We start from the raw sequence: 22,954 nt of genomic DNA, 5'->3' as shown, positions 1-22,954 counted from the left end.
ACATAAAACTTTCATAAATATGAACACCTAAATACATAGTACTTTCTGTTCTTTTTATTATTCTTTGTTCATATATTTGATTAATAAGACGTGTGATATTTTTGACTGTGAAAAACTGAATAAGCTGTGTTTCTTTAAAGTTTAAAGGGAACATATTTGTGTAAATGCCTGTGGAAGCTCTCTGAGCTTGTGTGTCATACAACACTAGACCTGTTATATGGGATTCATTGGAAGAAAGTGATGCCCATCGCAGGTGGCTCTTTGCTGCAGCCCCATGGATGCAGCAAAGAGTGCTAAATAGGTGCCAACATTTCTGAAATGCATGTTGCAATCGAATCATCTCACAAGTAGTGCTCACACTTATAATTGTGTTGCCATCTTTTCTGAGAGTCAGGCTCAAGAATTGAAAAGAGCTGGCAGAGATTATGATTCATAATAATTAATAAGGTGAAATTTGTTTCCGTGTGAGTAAACATAAAATTTCATAAATTCATGGCAAAAATTGTTACCAGGTGCTGTTTTTTGACAAACACATAATTGACTTGAGCTGCATTTCATGTTTTGATTGTGAATGCAGTGGTTTGTTTGCATTTATTGGCGTTTGCATGGTGCAATATATGACACCCATGCAGTAATGTGTAATGCATCCATCACATGTTAAAAGTGTGCAGTAATGTCCATGGTTAAATATGGTGCTTATTAGAATTAAGACTTGAACATAAAGAATACCTTGTCTCCTCATTTATTAATGAGATAAATTCATCTGTGTCCACTTTTACAAACAAAGACTTTCTTAAAGTTTGTTTGGCTGTTAACAGGTTTGCCAATTCATAAGTGTAAAAATGTTCAGGTGAATGCCAGTGCAAATGACTGCAGAACAGTCAGGACTCAAATTAAGAATATCAGGTACACTGTAGGTGGTTGACTAAAGGAGTTCAAATGCAGGTAGTTGTAAGATAATGCAATAGCCTGTGGAGTTGAGTGCAAATGAATACTGAAGTCACAATTGTTAGTGAAAGCATGTGTCACACTTGCTCAGAAATTGTTCCAATTACTGTCTGAAGCCCAGAAAATGCAAATGTTGTGACAAATGTTGTGTCTGCCTACTTTCATGTCCTTGCAGCTTCCTGCATGTCGTTCTGGGAATACCTGCATCTAGCTTCTTCTTCTTCTTTTTATGATAGTGTCTGTTGGTGGTTGACTTTGGAACTCAATAGTTGGTCTTCTTCTCATCTCCTGAGGCTCTGGTATTGCTGCTCCCTGCAGATGACTTCTTGGAGTCTGCTGAGTAGTATTTCTAAATCCATTGGTCTTTACATGGTTCTTGATCTGGGCCAGCAGCCAATGTTGCACTTGAAAATTATTTGTGAAAAGGGGAGGCGATGGGAACTGCTGTTCAGGCCGCTGTTCCTGACATCTGTGTGCAGTTACAGTGAGTAAATTCCAAACTTGGTGGTTCCTTACTGTTGCCAAACCAAACCATAGTGGAGTGCTGAAGCAAGTTGGATATTACGTGACAGTGGATTCACAGGCGTACACTTCCTATGCATATACCTTGTAAGTAAAGTAATGTGGATTATTTCATAAGTTCTTGTTGCGAGCATTTGATGATGATTCTTGATTTCTGAACATTGGTATCAACGGACATTGCTAGACAAGAAAGGGATGCGTCAAGAATGAAGCATCGTACACACTAGAAGTAGCGCTAATTCAGAGATGAAAATTTATGCAGACTTCAACCCAAAGCCCAACTGTTCTAGTAGGCCTCCCAAGCTTGCTTCCTGAAGTAATTTTGACTTTGTTGCAATTTTCATATCCAAAGAAATGTTTGTAACCAAGCAGCTTGTATCAACAGTAAGAGATAGCAAAATTGCCAGACATTGTAATAGTTTTAGTTTACATTTGTTAAAAATATCTCATACTATTAATTCTGTGTTTTGCATTTACAGATTATGAAAGACATAATATTGCGTCACAGGGTACTTCAAGGTCAAAGAGTGCATTTTATTCCGGGATGGGACTGCCATGGTTTGCCCATTGAACTGAAAGCAGTATCCAATTCACGGGGAAAAGAAACAAAGCTTTCACCAGTTGAAATAAGATATAAAGGTGATTTGAATAGCTGTTAAAGCATTACATTGTGGCTTCAGATTATCTTTAGTGATGAACTATTTGGCAATCTAAGCATGTTATCGCATTTTTGAAATGTTGCAGTTACCAGAGTTTCCATGAAAGTAGCAAGTATAAGTCCCATAGGCATTAGCAAATAATATTGCAGAATGTAGGAATAGTTAAACATGTATTATATTTTTGCTGGAGATTGCAATTACAGATTGATCTGGAAACTGCTCCTCATATTTGCTTGTTACGTTTAGGTTACAGAATCAAGAAACGATAAGAAAGGCTGGATTTTTGGAACTTGGGGAATGAGAGGGGGCACAATAAATCACAAAATAATTTTGAGCCATTTGGTAATTACCTTGTAATGTGGAGGGACCCCTTTTATCACTGTTTTGGTGGTGGCTTTGAAAGTTACAACCTTACTAATAGTTTTACATGAAAGTTTGATGTATTGTTTCTGACTCATCAGGTAAGTTGTTGAAAGTGGCATTGATGTGTACTTGACTTTGTATACCTCCAGTTATGCCCTCTTTCTTAAAAAAATGCTTTACTGAGTGAAAAGCTTTACTAAGGTCTAAAAATGTTCCTGAAGTGTCCATGCCCCATTCTACAACACTGTGTATTTCATGGTCCGATAACAATAGTAGCTGTGCTTGGATCTTTCATTAATGTATTCCGTGATTAGGCAAGAATTCCCGGCCCTGCGTGGTGGACAGACAACAAAAGTGGTCAGGTGATTGTCTGAATGCTCACGTTATGACATAAATTTCCAGACTCCTAAATCATCCCTAGGTCCACTGTTTCCAATGTGATAGTGAAATGGAAACGTGAAGGGACATGCACAGCACAAAAGCATGCAGGCCGATCTCGTCTGTTGACTGACAGAGACTGCCGACACTTGAGTTGGGTCGTAATGTGTAATAGGCAGACACCTATCCAGGCCATCACTCAGGCATTCCAAACTGTGTCAGAATCACCTGCAAGTACTATGACACTTAGGCGGGAGGTGAGAAAACTTGGATTTCTTGGTCAAGCGGCTGCTCATAAGCCACACATCACATCGGTAAATCCAAACGATGCCTCGCTTTGTTGTGAGGAGTATAAACATTGAACAGTGGAAAAAACGTTGTGTGGAGTGACAAATCATGGTACACAATGTGCCGATCCAATGGCAAGGTGTTGGTATGGCTAATGGCCTGTGAGCGGCATTTTTATGCACATGCCTTTGGTAGTGAATTAAAGTGCAGACATAAGTCAAGTCTCCTATTTGCTTTTGGTACTCCTTAAATTTTGCAAACAAAGTTATCAAAGTGATAGATACACAATCTAGAATATTCATTTTATTTTTGTGCATATGGGTACACTTTTTTTACACACTGTACATCATAATAACTGCTTTATCTTGCCTTGGGTCTCTAAATTGAGAAATACAAAAATCACCTACTTACAACAGGAGCATACTGCGTACATAATTGATGTTTCCTATGTTACTTCTCAGGTTTTTTATCTGGTACTTGTCACAATCTGCAGCACTGTTGATCATATAAGATCTGTGAAATAATGTGAAAAGTTAGTTTCAGAGTGCACAAAAAATGCGTATATTATATGTACTATTGATGTACCAGCCCCTTATTCTCAAAATTAGTAGTTTCATACTGGTATTCAATTCATTTTGGTAAATAAGCCCCATTGTAAAGTGTATGTTTTAAGTGTTATGCTTGATGCCATGTATGTGAGCTGCTGCATTTTAGTGGTGGCTTTAATGTAGTGTGAACACACAAAAATTATGATGTGTGTTTTTCTCTATATACTGAAAATGGAGAAGTGATTGTAGTTACAAAATTTTGTACATCCCCTTATGCAGAAACTCTCATGCTATCATATCTTTCACAGTTCACTTAATGTTTCCCGATTACCATTACTTTCTTGTTTACAACTAGCTATAAAAGAAACTGTGAAACTTTCATGTTCTTGCATAGCATTACGGTCAACACATTGCAGCAGTTCACACACAGGAAGCATCACACTTAAAAGTGTCACAATACAGTCAGAAAACTTATCTGATGATGGGAATCAAGTGGAGTAATATGTCTTGCATGAAATAAATAAAAAATTGTAGGATATAATGAAACCATTATTTTTTATCATTGTAAGCTTATGCCATAGTGGATAATGTGAAATTGTGAAATCAGGCCTATGTCGACTTTGCTGCCAAAGTAACTTCTAGAGCTACATTCCACGTGGGAAAAATATATCTAAAAACAAAGATGATGTGACTTTTACCAAACAAAAGCGCTGGCAGGTCGATAGACCCACAAACATACACACAAAATTTGATCTTTCGCAACCGGCGGTTGCTTCGTCAGGAAAGAGGTATGGAGAGGGAAAGATGAAAGGATGTGGGTTTTAAGGGAGAGGGTAAGGAGTCATTCCAATCCCAGAAGTGGAAAGACTTACCTTAGGGGGGAAAAAGGATAGTTATACACTCGCGCACACACACCCATATCCATCCGCACATACACATGGCAAAGAGTCTTTGCCATTACAAATCTCTGCTTGTGTCTGTGTATGTGTGGATGGATATGTGTGTGTGTGCGCGCGAGTGTATACCTATCCTTTTTTCCCCCTAAGGTAAGTCTTTCCGCTCGCGGGATTTGAATGACTCCTTACCCTCTCCCTTAAAACCCACATCCTTCCATCTTTCCCTCTCCTTCCCTCTTTCCTGACGAGGCAACCGCCGGTTGCGAAAGCTCGAATTTTGTGTGTATGTTTGTGTGTCTATCGATCTGCCAGCACTTTTGTTTGGTAAGTCACATCATCTTTGTTTTTTTTTTTATATTAAAGATGTAGAAAAGCTGCTGAAAAAAAGATAATATTTTGAGTGCAATTTGGACTGAGCGAGACCATGAAATGTTTGGGAACTGTTGTTTAAATTTGTTGTGTACACCAGAAACCAATGTTGACAGTGAGTGGCTTTCAACTCACTACAGCAGTGCATTCATTTGACCAGTAAAAATACAGGTTTTAAAAAAGGTTGTGTAAAATACTAGTTTTATTTTCTCAAAGAGATTGATTAAACAAATGTAAAAATAAGTTAAAGGACTGCAGCTGGGTGACACCATCGACAACCGTCAAAATTTTGACAGGTGCACACCCTGCCATTTTCAAAGAAAAACTGCATCAAGAAAGCACTTGCAAGGGAATTTAAAACCTCAATTTTCAGAGCAGTTCTGAAAAGAACCCACACACACACACACACACACACACACCAGTGCCATCATGTGGCCAAAGCTGGCCAACAGCAGCAGTTATCAGTAGTGAAAATTAATGACCAACAGGTAATGCAGCATTAATTCTGTCTCGCTGCTTTTTTGGCAACAGAGTGCAGAATACGCCACACAATTTAAGCAAATACCTCCATCTCTGTTTATAAGGTTACTTGCTAATTTAATTTTAATTTCTTCCTTAATAATACTATCTCAGTAGCTGGAAATGCATGCCAGAATTCTGTGTTGTTATTTCCCATAGGATAACTGGTGCCAAGATAATATTCTGGAATAGCAGATACATTGAAGAGCCAAAGAAACTGGTACACCTGCCTAATATTGTGTAGGTCCCCCACGAACATGCAGAAGTGCCGCAACACAACACGACATGAACTTCACTAATGTCTGAAGTAATGCTGGAGGGAATTGGCACCATGACTCCTACAGGGCTGTCCATAATTCTGTAAAAGTGAGAAAGAGTGGAGATCTCTTCCAAACAGCATGTTGCAAGGCATCCCAGATATGCTCAGTTATGTTCATATTTGGGGAGTTTGGCAGCCAATGAAAGTGTTTAAACTCAGAAGAGAATTATTGGAGTCACTCTGTAGCAATTCAGAGTGTGTTGGGGTGTCACATTGTCCTGCTGGAATTGCCCAAGTCTGTCAGAATGTACAGTGGACATGAATGGATTCAGGCGATCAGACAGGATGCTTATGCAAGTGTCACCTATCAGAGTCAAATCTAGGTGTATCAGAGTTCCAATATCACTCCAACTGCACACACTCCACACCATTACAGGGGCTCCACCAGCTTGAACAGTTCCCTGCCAACATGCAGAGTCTTTGGATTCATGAGGTTTACATGTCCTTCTGCTCCATACAATTTGAAACGAGACTCATCTGACCAGGTAACATGTTTCCAGTCATCAACAATCCAATGTCAGTGAGAACGGGCTCAGGCGAGGCGTAAAGCTTGTCCAATGTCAGTGATGACAGGCCCAGGTGAGGTGTAAAGCTTTGTGTTGTGCCGTCATCAAGGGTACATGAGTGGGCCTTCAGCTCTGAAAGCCCATATTGATGATATTTCATTGTCTGGTTCGCACGCTGACACTTGTTGGTGACCCAGCATTGAAATTTGGAGCAATTTATGGAAGGGTTGCACTTCTGCCATGTTGAATGATTCTGTTCAGTCATCATTGGTCCTGTTCTTGCAGGATCTTTTTCTGGCTGCTGCAATGTTGAAGATTCGACATTTTACAGGATTCCTGATATTCGTGGTACACTCATGAAATGGTCGTATGGGAAAAATCCCCACTTCATCACTATCTCAGAGATGCTGTGTTCTATCGCTCATGTACCAACTATAACACCATGTTCAAACTCACTTAAACCTTTTTTAACCTGTCATTGTGGCAGCAGTAACTGATCTAACAACTGCGTTAGATGCTTGTTGTCTTAAACAGGCATTGCTGACTGCATTGCCGTATTCCGCCTGTTTACATATCTCTGTATTTGAATATGCATACCTATACCAGTTTCTTTGTCACTTCAGTGTATGCTCAGCTGTTGTAGTCGTGTGTGTCACTTATACTCAGTACATCAGTCCTCCACAGTCCTGATAGTTTGACCAATATATAATATGCCACAACTACAAGGAATACAGTAGAAACCCACATTTCACAACCGAAGATCATCTTTTGAGGAAGCTAAAAGAACCCTAATCTTAGATGGCAGTCAGAAAACTTATTTAACTTCATATTTCTGCAAAATATGACCAATCCTGTTGGAAATGTTCCCTGAGTAAGGCAGAAAAGCCTTAGACTTTGGTGCCACTTTGGTACTATCATCACACACCTGGTGCATGCTTGGTTGATATTGCAACACATATGGGATCTGCCTTTTGCTTTAACCATTCTGGTGAAAGGTGACCTCAAGATGGGCTAAACTCTCAGGGCCTGAGGTGATGTGGGTCCTGTGAACCAAGGTGCGAAGTACCCCTTCACACTAAACCGAAGGGTGACAACTATCAGCCTGTAGATACAAGTTGGTGTGAGTAGGCTTCCCATAAGTGGCATGCTCCAATGTACTATCAGTCTTTCTTCTGACCAAAATATCAAGAAATGGAGGGCAGGCATCCTTTTCCACTTCCATCATGGAACAAATATCGGGGTCACTTGATTCAGGTGTTCTAAAAAGATGTTCAAATTCTAACTGCCATGAGGCCAAACAACAAAAGTATCATGTACATATCTGAAAGAAACATGCAGGATCCAAAACCACTGACTCCAAGTCATGTTCCTTGAAGTGTTCCATAAACAAATTGCAGCTATACGTGACAACGAGCTTCCCAGTGCAACTCCATCTGTCTGCTCATAGTACTTGCCATTGAATAAGAAGTAAATGGAAGTTAATATGTCTAAATAGGGTTGTTAATTCAACACCAGCCTAACCTCATTTCACTTTAATGAATCAGTCAGAGGAATGAGAGTGACGAGAGAGAGACCAGATCAAAAGTGACTAGAGTATCAGAGTCATTCAAACACATTTCTTATAATCAGCATAAGAACTCTCCTGCATTCTTAATGTTATGTTCACACCAACCTACTATTAGATTCAACAGATCGCAAGATACATGATTATATGAATGTGTGGTGTCTGCTCTTTTGGACATGTTCGAAAGAACAGATACCACACATTCATATAATCGATATGCCTAGATGGGCAGTGGATCCAACTTCTTCAGTGTGGATGCACAAGTTCATCCAATTGCCTGCAGGATTCTCAGAGTGGCAAGCATTGAGGAAATGGACAAGGACTGCAGATAGATGGCACTCGGTGGGAATGTGTGTCGTCCATGAGACATGCTGAGATATTCTGTGCATTTGCAATAAACAGAGTGTCCTGGGTGGCACATTGGTTGATGCAACTGCCTAGTAAACAAGTGATCCTAGGTTCGAATCCCGGACCAGCAAACATTTTCACTCATCACCATTGATTCTGTAAAATGTCCCAATGCAGCTGACCTAATTAATTCCTTCCCTTCCCTTTATTCACCCTTCTCCTTCAGTTCAATCATATATAGATTAGAAGGTGTTTTGCTTCACAATACATGAGAGCACCAATGTTACAATCGACCTAAGGGGAACCCATTCCTTGTGGACCTTTGAAGGCCATATAACATAGAAACAGTACAATAAGCGTTAAGAGTCTCGATAGTCTTATGCAATAAGGAACTTTTCTGGAGTCACTGTTAGTCTTTCTCTCAACACTTTTTGTGGGATCAGCACCATCCTGCAATACTCTGAATCGGATAGCAAACACTGTGTCTTTTGAACGTAATCTTGCTTGTCTAAAACAATTATAGCATTGCCCTTGGCTGTAGATAAAATAACAATATCTGGATCAACTTTAAGTGAATTTAAAGCAGTCCACTCCTTTGCTGTTATATTACTCTGAGTGGATGTGCTCCAGTCAATACACAACATGCCTCCCTCCTAGACTCCTCTGCAACATCAAGATGTAGTTTAAAAATGGCCTTTTCAACAGAACTAATGAAGTCAACCACTGCCAAGTGCCTGGCCACTGGTGTAAAATTCAAACATTTCCCTAGTGCGGATAAAGCTGTGTCATCAAAACTTTTCACCATGAGATTTATCATAGAATGTCAATATACAGTATTAGACTCTTGAGCCATGGAAACGTTTAAACTTTGCCAAATGCCGAACAGTTAAATAATGAAATTCCCAGTCAGATTGTGACCATAAAGCACTGTCCAGCCAATCCCAAGAAAAAGCCAAATTTTTTGAAACAAGCATTAAATGAAGCCAAAAAAAAAAAAACCCTTGGAAACGAAATCCAGATGTCATGAGTGTAATGGATTCTTCCATGAATAAGAGCTAGGCCAGATCTTTGCTTGATGTGATTGGCAGTAGGAGAATTAATATGATGCACAACTTTGGCAAATGTTGTAACAACATTTGTATCATGAAACATCAATGAAAACGACAGTGCACATTGCAGTCTTACTCTAATGCTGTGAAGTTTGTTCAACCTGTGCAAGCAGTGATAAATTTCATCCCCTTACGGAAAAACAATGTGAGACCTGAGTTTCTCCTACAGGTACACACCCAGTCATTTTCAAAGCAAAGCTGCAGCAAGTAAGTGCTAAGGGAGTGTAAAACCTTGGTTTGCAGAACAGTTCCAGAAACACACACACACACACACACACACACACACACAACCACAGTCTGTGGCTACTGAGGCCAGACTGCCTTTCAAAATATTGTCATTATTCCATCCTGGATTTTCCATAGTTTGGTTATAGTGAAAGATAGATCAGATGTGTATTGCCCTATCAACCTATTGTGCACCAGGTCAGTGATGGTAATACTGAGGTGGCTCCAAAGTCTATAGCCCTTTTGACATACTCAGGGAACATTTCCAAAATGATTGGTTGTATATTGACAAAGTGTGATGTTAAACGTGTCTTTTTGACAACCATCTAATGTTAGGGTCAGTTAAGGTTCTGTGAAGGATGATCTTTGTTTGCATAAGGCAGGTGCACAGCACTGCACCTAAAATATTTGATCATTTACCCAGTGACATAAAATATCGGACAGAGACCAGAATAAAATTTGAAGACAACCTGAAAAAGTTTCTCCTTGACAACTCCTTCAGTTCCATAGAAGAGTTTCAATTTTGTATTTAATAATTATAAATAAAACAAAAACTTGACCAGCATGTAGCATATTTACAAAATAATTTGTGTTGTAAATGTAAAATGACTCATTCCACATAATTTATGGAAATGATTCATGGAACATGAAACTAACTACTTAGTGTATCCAGAGAATTCATTCTGTCTTTCCAGATAACGTGCCACAGAATGGAATAAACACAATGGCCTGAGGTTCTTGTTCTGTTTTCACTGGTTGTACCTTTGGTATAGGATGTAAGGCTATCCGAATTTGACACTCTGTGTAGCCATTCTCGGATGAATACTGTGTAAATGATAAGTTAAGATAGTTTCACACCCACCGGCTGAAACACAGCACTGCTTGGTTTTGTATTTGGATTAACTTGGGCCACAGAAATCAGATATGCTCCCATTGTGGCATGACATACATATATATTTGATGGTGTGTGTGCTGCTAAAGGTTGTTGCTGACAACACCAATAGTACACCAGATTGCAGTAGCTTATCAAGCCAGTAATCATGGAACATTACCTATTGGTATTACACAGAAAGGATGATGACCATCCTAAGTTTCTGACACAGATATCTTAACTTGTCATTAAAGAATCTGTTAAGATTTGAGTAAGGAAACTGCTGAACAGTCACGATAGTGGTTATATCCTTAGTAAGGAATGAGGACCCACAATCAGAAGAAGGAGATATTCCACAGTGAACTGCCTTTGTGGGCAGGTGGAGGAGCAGCTGAGATGCCGCCGCACATATTCCTTGGCACAAAACATGGGCAGTGTGATTTCTTTATGGGAGGAGGAGGAAGAGATACTGGACATGCAGCCACCCCTGGGTGTGGACTGTGAAAAGAGTAGCAGGTCAGAGGGATGGGGGTTATGAAAGTGTTACCTCAGCTCTTAAGCAGTCGGTTCATCAGCACACATGGTGATAGCAACATGATTGTCTGCAGAAATAATGTGCCCTTTGGACAATGACATCCTGCTGTTCAGCAAAGAACTGTTTCATTACACAGATTATGGTCTCCCTTAAGGATTATTTTCAGTTCCATTGCTCTGTAGTAATTATATTGGTTACAGGCCTAACACACAATCACAGAAATTCATTATACCAATGACTGGGTTGTCAATACTCGTGTATTATTATGCCACCATAAGATCAATCCCATCACAGCTTTTCATGTCTTGCAAAGCATTGCCCACTTGAGTTACACCAAGAAATTGTTCTTGTGAGAGAACGCATGATAATTTTGAGTGGTCAAACCTTCCCAATCCATCAATATTTTCTATATCTTCAGGCTAAAGACTTTCATTTAGGATAGCCGTTGACTTGTTTTTTAGTCTTCAGTCATCTGACTGGTTTGATACAGCACAGCATGAATTCCTCTCCTGTACCATCCTCTTCATCTCAGAGCAGCACTTGTTGCAACCTGTGTCCTCAATTATTTGCTGAATGCATTTCAGTCTCGGTCTTCTACAGTTTTTGCCCTCTACTTCCCTTGACTACCATGGAAGTCATTCCCTGGTGTCTTAACAGATGTCCTATCATCCTGTCCTTTCTCCTTGTCGGTGTTTTCCACATATTCCTTTCTTCTCCAATTCAGTGCAGAACCTTCTCATTCTTTGCCTTATCAGTCCACTTAATTTTCAATGTTTGTCTGTAGCACCACACCTTACATGCTTCAATTCTCTTCTATTCTAGTTTTCCCACAGTCCATGTTTCACTACCATACAATGCTGTGCTCCAGATGTACGTTCTCAGAAATTTGTTCCTCAAATTAAGGCCTATGTTTGATGCTAGTAGACTTCTCTTGACCAGGAATGTCCTTTTTGCCAGTGCTAGTCTGCTTTTGATGTCCCCCTTGCTCTGTCTGTCATTGGTTATTTTGATGCCTATGAATTCGTGAACTTAATCTACTTTCTGATCATCATTCCTGATGTTAAGCTTCTTACTCTTCTCATTTCTGCTACTTCTCATTACTTTCATCTTTCTTCAGTTATTCTCAATCCATATTCTGTACTTGTTACACTGTTCATCCGATTCAGCAGATCCTGTAGTTCTTCTTCACTTTCATTCAGGATACCAGTGTAATCAGTAAATCGTATCACTGATGTCCTTTCACTGTGAATTTTATTTCTACTGATGAACCTTTCTTTTATTTCCATCATTGTTTTTTCAATGTACAGATTGAACAATAGGTGTGAAAGGCTACCTTCCTGCCTTACACCCTTTTTAATCTGAGCACTTCAATCTTGGTTGTCCAGTCTTATTATTCCCTCTTGGCTCTTGATATTACCCATATCTTCCTGTACCTTACCTGTATTTTTCTCAAAGTTTTGAACATCTTGCACCATATGATATTGTAAAATGCTTTTTTCCAGGTCAACAAATCCTATGAATGTGTCTTGATTTTTCTGTAGTCATGCTTCTGTTATCAACTGCAACATCTGAATTGCCTCTCTGGTACCTTTACCTTTCCTAAAGCCAAACTGACAGTCATCCAACACATCTTCAATTTTCTTTTCCATTCTTCTGTATGTTATTCTTGTCAGCAGCTTGGATGCATGCAATGTTAAGCTGATTGTGCGGTAATTCTTGCACTTGTCAGCTCTTGCAGTCTTAGGAACTGTGTGGATGATATTTTTTTTTAAAGTCAGATCTTGTGTCGCCAGACTCATACATTCTACACACTAACATGAATAGTTGTTCGATTGCCACTTCCCCCAATTATTTTAGAAATTCTGATGGATGGTTATCTATCCCTTCTGCATTATTTTATATCAAGTCCCCCAAAGCTCACTTAAATTCTGATTCTAACACTGGATCTTCTATCTCTTCCAAATTGACTCCTGTTTCTTCTTCTGCCACATCAGACAAATCTTCTCCCTCATAGAGGCCATCAGCATACTCTTTCCAGCTTTCCACTCTCCTCTGCATTTAAGAGTGGAATTCTCATTGCTCTCTCAATGTTACCACCCTTGCTGTTAATTTTACCAAAGGTTATTTTGACTTTCCTATAAGCTGAGTCAGTCCTTCCGACAATCATTTCTTTTTTGATTTCGTTTCATTTTTCATGCAGCCCTTTCATCTTAGTTTCCCTGCACTTCCCACTTGTTTCATTCCTTAGCAACTTGTATTTCTGTGTTCCTGAATTTTTCTGCACATTTTTGTACTTCCTTCTTGTATCGATCAACTGAAGTATTTCTTCTGTTACCCAAGGGTTCTTCATAATTAGCCTCTTTGCACCTATGTTTTTCCTTCAATCCGAGTCTGTATCTACTCTTGGTCATGCCAAACAATCCAGTATCTGATTTTGGAATATCTGGCTCCCCATGATGTAATCTAAGCCTGTAACACCCCTATTCCAAGTGTATCTCTTTCTCTCTCAATTCTTGAACAGAGTTTTCGCTATTACTAGCTGAAGTTTATTACAGAACTCAATTAACCTTTCTCCTCTGCCATTCCATATTCTCATATAACCTTTTCCTCTACTCTTTCCCCTGCAACTGCATTCAAGTCCCCCATGACTACTAGATTTTCATATCCCTTTATTTACTATGTTACCCTTTGAATATCCTCATATGCCTTCTCTTCTATCTCTTCATCTTCAGCTTGCAGCCTGGACTATCGTTGTCTGTGTTGGTTTGCTGTCGAACAACCCTACCACTGAACTGTTCACAGTAACACACCCTCTGCCCTACCTGCCTACTCACAATGAATCCTACTCCTGTTATACCATATCTTACTGCTGTTGATATTGCCCTATACTCATCTGACCAGAAATCCTTGTTGTCTTTCTATTTAACTTCACTGACCCCTACTGTATCTAGATTGATCCTTTGCATTTCCATTTTCAGATTGTCTAGCTTCCCTACCACATTTATGTCATTGATCACAAGTTTATAACATCTGAATACCAAGAAAGAGCGAATTCTAGCCTTAATGGTACATGGGAGCTCTAGTGGGAGCCTTATTGCACCCGTTGTCAGCACATGTTACGCTATCTACTATTGTGCCTCCTTGGAACTTTAACTTGCCCTGTAGGGGGTGGGGGATGGGGGGAAACAGGTGAAATACACGAAGTGCAAGAGAGAGGGATTGCATACCCAGTATGCCCACCAGTATTCATTTGTTGTCTGTCGCACTTACTAAATTATTTCAGTACTTTGGATGCTACATGTCAAATTAAATTTTTTGTAGCAAAGGAACATGACAGTAGCATTCACATACTTTGAACATCAGTTGAATTTTTTAAGAATAAGTTTTTGATAATAGAAAGGTTTTTCACATGGTAACCATGTACTGTTAGCAATATGAAAATTCACCTTGTTTAGCCTGTTATTGATTGAGAGAGGTGGTGCAGTAAGAAGATCTTGTGAAACCCAGCTTGCTCTGTTCACCCACAAGACCAGAAAGTAGTAGATACAGGCGGACAAATTGATGCTTTTTTTTTTTTTTTACTTCTGGAAGGCTGACTAATGAACAAAAATACAAGCATATGGAATGTCAGTCCAATTATGTAAGGAAATTGAAGAATTTCTAGCAAACAGAATGCAGTGTGGCTTTCTCAATGGGGAATAATCTTCAGTTGTAAAAGTAACTTCCATTTCACACCAAGGATCTTTATTGGACCATTACGTTTCATGATATGTATAGATAAATGATGTTGTGTATAAAGATCCATGAGGTTTTTTGCCAATAGTATGGTGTACAGAGAAGTTGCAAAGTTGGAGGAGTGTAGCAAAATGCAGGAGGACTTTCAGAGAATTGACACTTGTTGCAGCAAGTTGCAGTTGACCTTCAACAAAAACAAATGTAACATATTGCATGTATATAAACAGAAAGACTCAGTATTGTAGTATGATTACATTTTTGCAGAACAATTACTCAAAATAGTTATTTCCATAAAGCATCTCTCTCTCTCTCACTGTGTGTGTGTGTGTGTGTGTGTGTGTGTGTGTGTGAGTGTGTGTGTATGAATCCTTGGAAACATAGACTATGAGCAAAGGAGGTAGATTGCAAAATACTCATTCTACCAAGACTTGAGTACTGCTCATCAGTCTGGGATCTATACCAGATAGGATTGATAGAGGAAATAGAGAAGATAAAAGGAAGAACAGCTTATTTCATTACATGATAATTTAGTAAGCGCAAGAGCGTCACAGTGATGCTCAGCCAACTGGAGTCGCACACACTTAAAGAGAGGCATTCTGCGTCATGGTATGGCTAACTGTTAAAAGAGTGTATGTTCCTGGAACAGTCAACCAATATATTTCCTTCTGTTACATGCGTCTCATGAAAAGACCATGAAGATCAAATCAGAGAGCTTTGAGCTCACATGGAGGCTTACCAGCAATTGTTCTTCCCGCAAATATTTATGACTGGGATAGGTAAAGGGGAAGTGACACTGGCACCCTAATTACCTTCTGCCACACACCATGCGTGTTTTGCAGAATGTAAGTTCAGATGTAGATGTAAGACAGTGCACTAGTATTTGGGAGGACTGCAGTTCAAATCTCCACCAGACCATCCATATTTATGTTTTCCATATGTTTTGTCTGAGGCCAAGGGGTTACCAGTGAAGTGCACAAGTGTGGAAACAACTGTTTATTATCGATAAAAGAAAGGGAATTCAGATACAATGTCCATGGATGAATGCTCACACAACTAAACTAAAAGCAGTAATGTCTCTCCTAGATGTTGCCTGTGATATGCCTACACAATGAGGTTTGTGAGTAGTGGTAGGAGGCAGAGCAGGAGGGGTCGGGGATGATTGATGGCAGGATCCAATCTGGAATTCAGAGTATGTCCTCGAGAACAACAGGCTTCAGAGATATTGGACTTCTGCATGTGTTGGAGTCATAGGTTGACGACAATAAATGCTGGTGGGATGACGGTACTTCTGGAATGCTGGACATTGGCAGATGTCTGAGGCAATGGCTCGATGATGATAGTTGCTGATGTTGGGCGTCGGTAGTTGTCGGAGGCAAGGGCTTGATGACGGTGATCGCTGGTGAATGGGAAAATGTGGGGTCTGATGTGGCACCTGAGAAAGGCAGACAGCAGTTCTGCATAGCATCGGCAACAGGTGCTCACAATAAGGTTAATGCCTCCGATTGGTGGGCTGCTGGTGCAGCCAGTGTGAAGCCTGGAGGGGTAACTGACCGCAGCATGGTTCTGCATTGGCCTAAACGTCACCTGGGGAGGGGGGTGAGGGAGGGAGGGGGCGGGCTACCTACCTGGTGCTGAAGAGGCATGTCATTTGGTGTAAGGAAGTGGTGCCTGCTCTCTTCCACAATAGGCATGCTGCCTACTGGTGAGGTTGGCACCACTGGACACCATGGAGGCTATGTGAAGCTAGAAGATAAGCAATCCGAGCTGTATGAGACTAGGCATGTAAACAGTTCAGTGACTTGTATTGATGTGGGCTGTTTACTTGCATCTTTCTGGAGAGCCAGCAGCCCACAATACTTGCCTGGTATGAAGAGCAGTATAGTCCCAAGCAGATCCAGTACTATGATTTCCTAAAATCGATCTAGGTAAATGCTGGGATGGACGCTTCAAAAGATACAGCTGTTTCCCTTTCCCAGTCCAAACATGTACTCCATCTCTACTGACCTTGTTGACAGTAGGGCATTAAGCACTAATCTTGCATTATTTCGTTTTGCTTGTCACTTTGTGATGTTGTTCTATTAGTTCAGTTGTTGACAATAAGTTGTATATTTCCATGATAAACTTTTTGAACACCAGCAGACGTTATTGTGTGCACTGCCAGAAGCTGAAAACAGGGCAGCCTCTTTGTAAGTGACAAAACTTCTGCAGAAATGTAGTAAGAAATTTGTACAATTTTGCTGTGAAAATATGAGAAAGAATTTGAGTTTTCAGAAGAAAATAGTGCATGTTATTTTTTTATTTGCAATTTTTTTCATCTCTAGATAGTTTGTGGAAATCAGTAAAAGTTCTTTATTCACTGAAATTATTTATGCTGACAATAAGAGCATTATTTGAGTATATATTATCTCATTTCAGCACGGAAATTTGCTGAAGCTGCTATTGCAAATCAGAAGACAACTTTTAAATCATGGGGAGTAATGGGTGATTGGGACCATTCTTATCACACATTTGACAAGAAATATGTGAAAAACCAGATTAAGAAATTTTATGATATGTTTGAGAAGGTATGTTATTACATAGTGTATAATTTATTGTTTAAGTTCTCGTAAATGTTGTTCATAGTCATGAAAAGTTTGTAAAAGACATCATGGCCATCTTTGACCATAAAATTCTTTATTTGAACTTCTCACTATTACAGTTTTGCTTGCATGGCCATTATCAAGGGGAAATGGTATGCTTTAACTCATGTCAAAACGTAAAAATCACCTGACATATAAGCACATTGTCACAACATTTGTGCATTTTGTGTTTTACGTAAAGACTACATCTATATTAGATAAGAGTGAAGCTAGCTAGGCACGTTGTGAAAATGATCGTCGTACTGTTGATTTGTTACATCAGATTGTTGCACAGTACACATTCTCATCAGCATCCAATGAAGTAATATTAAGTAGTATAACATCTGCACTTTTAACACTGGAAAGTGACACATGTTGAGAAACACCACCTGTAACTTACATGTTGTCAAAAGTGACAGAGATAATTGCGACCAGTGTTGCGTAGAAAGCCTGGAGTACCATCTTGTCTGTTTCATACAATTTGAAAGATGAAATTACCATATTTGATTAGATATTATGCTGGACGTGTAAAAATATGGACAGAAGTATAAGAATTGATTAATGAATGTTGAGCTCTACTTAAAAAATAAGAAAAGAGGCAAGAAAAATAAGATAGGAGGGAAGAAGAAGGAAGGAAGAAAAGAAATGCACTGGATGCTGTATCCCTGCCTTGCCTATGTACATCAAAGAGGGTGTGGTGGCTCTAGATCTTCGTAGCTAATGTGCATCTGTCGTTTCATCTGGGATGGACTGACAAGTGTCCGTGTGTGCAGTCACTCTGACATCTCTGGATGCAGTGGCCCCCTGGTGTGAGTAGCAGTCTTAGCTGAAGTAGGAACTGGGGACACAGAAGCAGCAGGGAAGGAAGGGGATGGCATAGGAGGCTAGGGGTAGGGGACGATACTGTAGTATGTAGTGCAAACTGTGTGCGGGGATGTGGCAGGACAGTTCTATGGGCTGCTAGGTGTAGTATTGGGAGAGTTTTACTTGAGAGGGAGCAGGGGGGTAGGTGTAGTGGTGGTGAGAAGCAGATAACGAAGGTACAGGACTATCCGAGTGAGTTGGTGGGAGGGGGGGATAAAAGGTGTATGTGAGACTGGAATGGGACCAGGGAAGGGGACAGAAGCAGACGGAGGATAGGGTCGAGTACACATGCTACTCTCAACTTTTGCTAGCTGGCCCTCTCACTCGACTCACTGAAATCTCAATGTCAGAGTTATTTTAACTGGAGTATTACTATTGTTTTGCATGTAATATTGTGGGTTCTTCCACTTAGGCATAATTGCAAGTCACTGTTTTTGCTGTCGCTCTAGCTTATTTAGTTATCGTCTCCTATTTTTGCTAAGTTTGGTTGCATTGTAAACACCATGTATATCACATTTTTGTATGATCTAAATGCATGTGTGCTGAGTCTGTTTTATTCATAGAGGGGTGTCTGAGATAAACTGTGAGCTTGTACCTGACAAGGGATTATGTTCAGGGGAGGAGAAAGATGAAAAGAAGGAAGAAAGTAGAGGGAGAGGTAGACTGCAGTAGAACTAATAAACTGAAGTAACAAATGATATCATTGTACTAGCATTATGGTAGAGGGTTGGCATGTTTTTATTTATTATTTGTTCTGTTTTTGTGTTTTTATTGATTCAAACTATATTTCCTTTCTTCACTTTTATTTCTTGTTCTCCAGCTAATCTCATCATTTCAGTATAGCTGCTGTATCCCACCAGCATGAACAATCTGTCTTATATAGGCCCTGCCCATACGTGTCTTTCCTTCCACCATCCATTCAAATACATTTTTCAGCATCAGCTCATGTTATAACAGAGCCCAACCATTCAATCTCTGTGATTCATTGTGTTATTTACTTGATATTTTTTCTTGCCATCTTCTTCATCCCCAACTTGATCGATCCACTTTGCCCTAACAGTCTCCTGTAAACAACATTTCTAAGGCTTTCTGTCATTCATTTGTCTTTGCCATTTGTCCACATTTTAGGCCCACACTGAGCCATGCTCCAAGTGTGGCTTTTCGTGAATATCCTCTCAATATTTATATTTTTGGATATTGGCAGCTGTTTCTTTTTATAGAAATTTCTTTTGCTTGGTGCTTTCCTTGCTGTTGTGTATTTCTTACATCTTTGTTGTTTTTTTGGGTTATGTGAAGTATCAGGTCTTGACCATGTTCAGCATTTAGCCATTCATTGTATCTACTTGGTATGCCCACAGTTAGCTTAACAACAAAAACAATCAATTATTGACACAATTATTTTATTGGATAGTTAAAATATCTACTCACCAAATGCCGACAGAACACACACATAAAAGATGGATGTAATTAGCAAGCTCTCAGAGCCAGTGGCTCCTCCTTCAGGCAGAAGGGCTCAAGGGAAAGGAAGAAAGGATGAAGGAAAAGGACTGCAGAGGTGTAGGAAAAGGTGTAGATTTTCGGAAAGTCACCCAGAGCTGTGGGTCAAGGGAGACTTACCATGCAGGATGAGAGGGAAAGACCGAGTGTTGGGGACTGCATCTGACGAGATTTGAAAACCTGAGAGCTTAAAGGTGGAAGACAGGATAATATGCAGACTGACATTACTGCTTAAACATCAGGTGTGAGTTAATAAGAGTGTAAATACAAGTGCATTGTACGAAACAGATGTGCAAGGGGGGCAGTGAAAAATAGATGGGAAAAACAATGAAAGACATAGAAAACTAAACTGGAAGGAAGCAAAGAGTAGTTACAGTGAAGAAGGCACTGGGATAGAAGAAATTAACATAAATCAACACCAGATAGGTGGCGAGAACTAAAGACATGTTGTAGTGCTAGTTCCCATCTGTGGAGTTATGAGAATCTGGTGTCTGGGGGAAGAATCAAGATGGTGCGTGTGGAGAAACAGGTGCTGAGGTCACGAATGTCATGTTGAAGAACATTCTCTGCTACAGGATATTGCAAGTTGCCAGTATACACCTTCTGCCTGTGCTCATTCATCCTAATTGATAATTTGGTGGTGGTCATACTGATGTAGAAGGCCGAAAAGTGTTTACATAACAATGTTTTGTTTTGTAGGTGCCTCTCTGTTTGATAGTATATGTTTTACCAGTTACAGGGCTGTTTAGGTGGTGTTAGGAGAATGCATAGGGCAAGTCTTGCAGCAGTGACAGTCACAGAGGTAGGAGCCATACAGTAGGGAGATGGCTGCAGAAGGAGCACAAGCTATGAAAAGAATATTGTGGAGATTGCAAGGGCAACAGGAGGATATTCTAGATGGGGTGGGCAAAATTTCAGATAAAATGGATCTCATTTCAGGGCATGATTTTAGGAAATCATGGCCCTGTTGAAGTAGCTGATTAACACATTCCAAACCAGGATAACTCTGAGTCACCAATGGTGTTCTCTGGAGTTGTTTTTTGGAGGGATCAGGAGTACCAGGATTGGATGTGATGGCCTGGGATATGTGCTTTTTAACTAGGCTGGTGGGGTAATCATGTGCAGTGAATGCTGAGGTGAAAACAGTGGTGTATTGCTGTAAAGAATCTGTGTCCGAACAAATACATTTGCCTTGGGTGCCATCACTGTATTGGAGGGAATATTTGACATGGAAAGGATGGCAGTGGTCAAAATGTAAGTACTGTTTTTTGTTGGTAGGTTTAATGTGGACAGAAGTGTGTAGCTGCCCTTCAGTGAGGTCCATCAACATCAAGGAAAGTGGTATGGGATTTGGAATAGGACAATGTCAAATTTTTGATTGGGAGAAGGTATTCAGAGATTCCAGGAATTGCAGTAGGTCAGCCTCACCATGGGTTCATGTGCTAAAGATGTCATGTTCGTATCTGAACCAGAGTTGGAGCTAAAGACTAACGGATCACAGAAATCCCCTTCCAAGTGACCTATGAAAAGGTTGGCATAGGAAGGAGCCATCCTTGTTCCCATGGCCATATCATTGATCTGTTTGTATGTATGCCCAACAAAGGTGTAGTGGTTGTTGGTAAGTATAAAGTTGATTAAGGCGAGTAGGAAAGATGTCATAATTTTTGAATCTGGTTGGTGCTGACTGAGGAAATGTTCAGCAGGAGACAGACCATGTACACGGGGGATGTTGGTGTGGAGGGAGGTGGCATCAGTGGTGACAAGCAGCAAGGTGTGTGGTGGGAGTGGGACAGGCACAGATTTCAGATGATTTAGGAAATAGTTGGTATCTCTGATGTAGGTGGGGAGTCTTTGTACTATGGGTAGCAGGTATTGGACCACAATCCCAACTTGATCCACCACCACTACCTCAAAATCATCTATTACAAGCCTCCCAAGAATTCCTCACATCCAGCATTGCTTCACAACCCTTCCTCAGGTTCCTACAACATGACCCTAACTTGTCCTCTGCAGAACTCTAGGCTCTATGTTCCCTAAAAGCTGATGACTCCACCATTATCTTCTCAGCAGACAGAGGATCTATCACTATAGTACTTGACCAAAAGATGTATGTTAGTGAAGGTCTATGCCAGCTGTCTGACACCTCTGCAATACAGTGTCTGCCATGAAGATCCCATCCCTGTGATTCAAAGTGACCTGCAGTCCTTCCTTAAAACCTCAGGACCCTCACATGGACTAACACCTCAATCCATAGAACTTCTCACCCCACCCAACAACATACCTCCACCTTTACCTTCTTCCTAAGGACCGCAAACCCAATCATCCTGGCCATCCTATAGTTGCTGGCTACAAAGCACTCACCGAACATATATCTGCCTTTGTTGACAAATACCTGCTACCCATAGTACAAAGACTCCCCACCTACATCAGAGATACCAACTATTTCCTAAATCGTCTGAAATCTGTGCCTGTCCCACTCCCACCACATACTTTGCTTGTCACCATTGATGCCACCTCCCTCCACACCAACATCCCCCATGTACATGGTCTGTCTGCTGCTGAACATTTCCTCAGTCAGCACCAACCAGATTCAAAAATTATGACATCTTTCCTACTCGCCTTAATCAACTTTATACTTACCAACAACCACTACACCTTTGAGGGGCATACATACAAACATGTCAGGGATATGGCCATGGGAACCAGGATGGCTCGTTCCTCTGCCAAACTTTTCATGGGTCACTTGGAGGGGGCTTTCTTGCGATCCGTAACTCTTCACCGCAGGTTTGATTTAGATACATTGATGACATCTTTACCATGTGGATTCATGGTGAGGCAGACATGCTAAAATTCCTGAAATCTCTGAATACCTTCTCCCAGTCAATAATTCAACATGGTCCTATTCCAAATCCCATACTACTTTCCTTGATGTTGATGGACCTCACTGTAGGGCAGCTACACACTTCTGTCCGCATTAAACCTATCAACAGACAACAGTACTTATATTTTGACAGCTGCTATCCTTTCCATGTCAGACATTCCCTCCCATGTAGCCTTGGCATTCCGAAGCAAATGTGATTGTTTGGATGCAGACTCTTTACAGCAATACACCACCATTCTCAACTCAGCTTTCACTGCATGTAATTACCCCACCAGCCTAGTTAAAAAACAGATATCCCGGGCCATGACATCCAATCCTGGTACTGCTGATCCATTCAAAAAACATATTCAGAGCACACTATTGGTGAATCAGTATTATCCTGGCTTGGAACA

General features: G+C 40.3%; 1 protein-coding gene across 2 annotated transcripts in view; it reads left to right on the top strand.

Annotated features, from left to right (window-relative positions):
• Positions 1 to 22,954, top strand: part of LOC126266865 (isoleucine--tRNA ligase, mitochondrial) — a 105,146-nt gene that overhangs the window by 37,415 nt on the left and 44,777 nt on the right. For both annotated transcript variants that reach the window (XM_049971487.1, XM_049971486.1), the window contains exons 3-4: positions 1,950 to 2,109; positions 17,118 to 17,266. In XM_049971487.1, the coding sequence (XP_049827444.1) occupies positions 1,950 to 2,109; positions 17,118 to 17,266 (309 nt within the window). The remainder of the gene's footprint in view (positions 1 to 1,949; positions 2,110 to 17,117; positions 17,267 to 22,954) is intronic.

The sequence above is a fragment of the Schistocerca gregaria genome, chromosome 4 (genome assembly GCF_023897955.1).
Source record: "Schistocerca gregaria isolate iqSchGreg1 chromosome 4, iqSchGreg1.2, whole genome shotgun sequence".
Classification (NCBI taxonomy): Eukaryota; Metazoa; Arthropoda; class Insecta; order Orthoptera; family Acrididae; genus Schistocerca; species Schistocerca gregaria.
The sequence above is the reverse complement of the archived record's forward strand: the minus strand, read 5'-3'. Positions and strand labels throughout refer to the sequence as shown.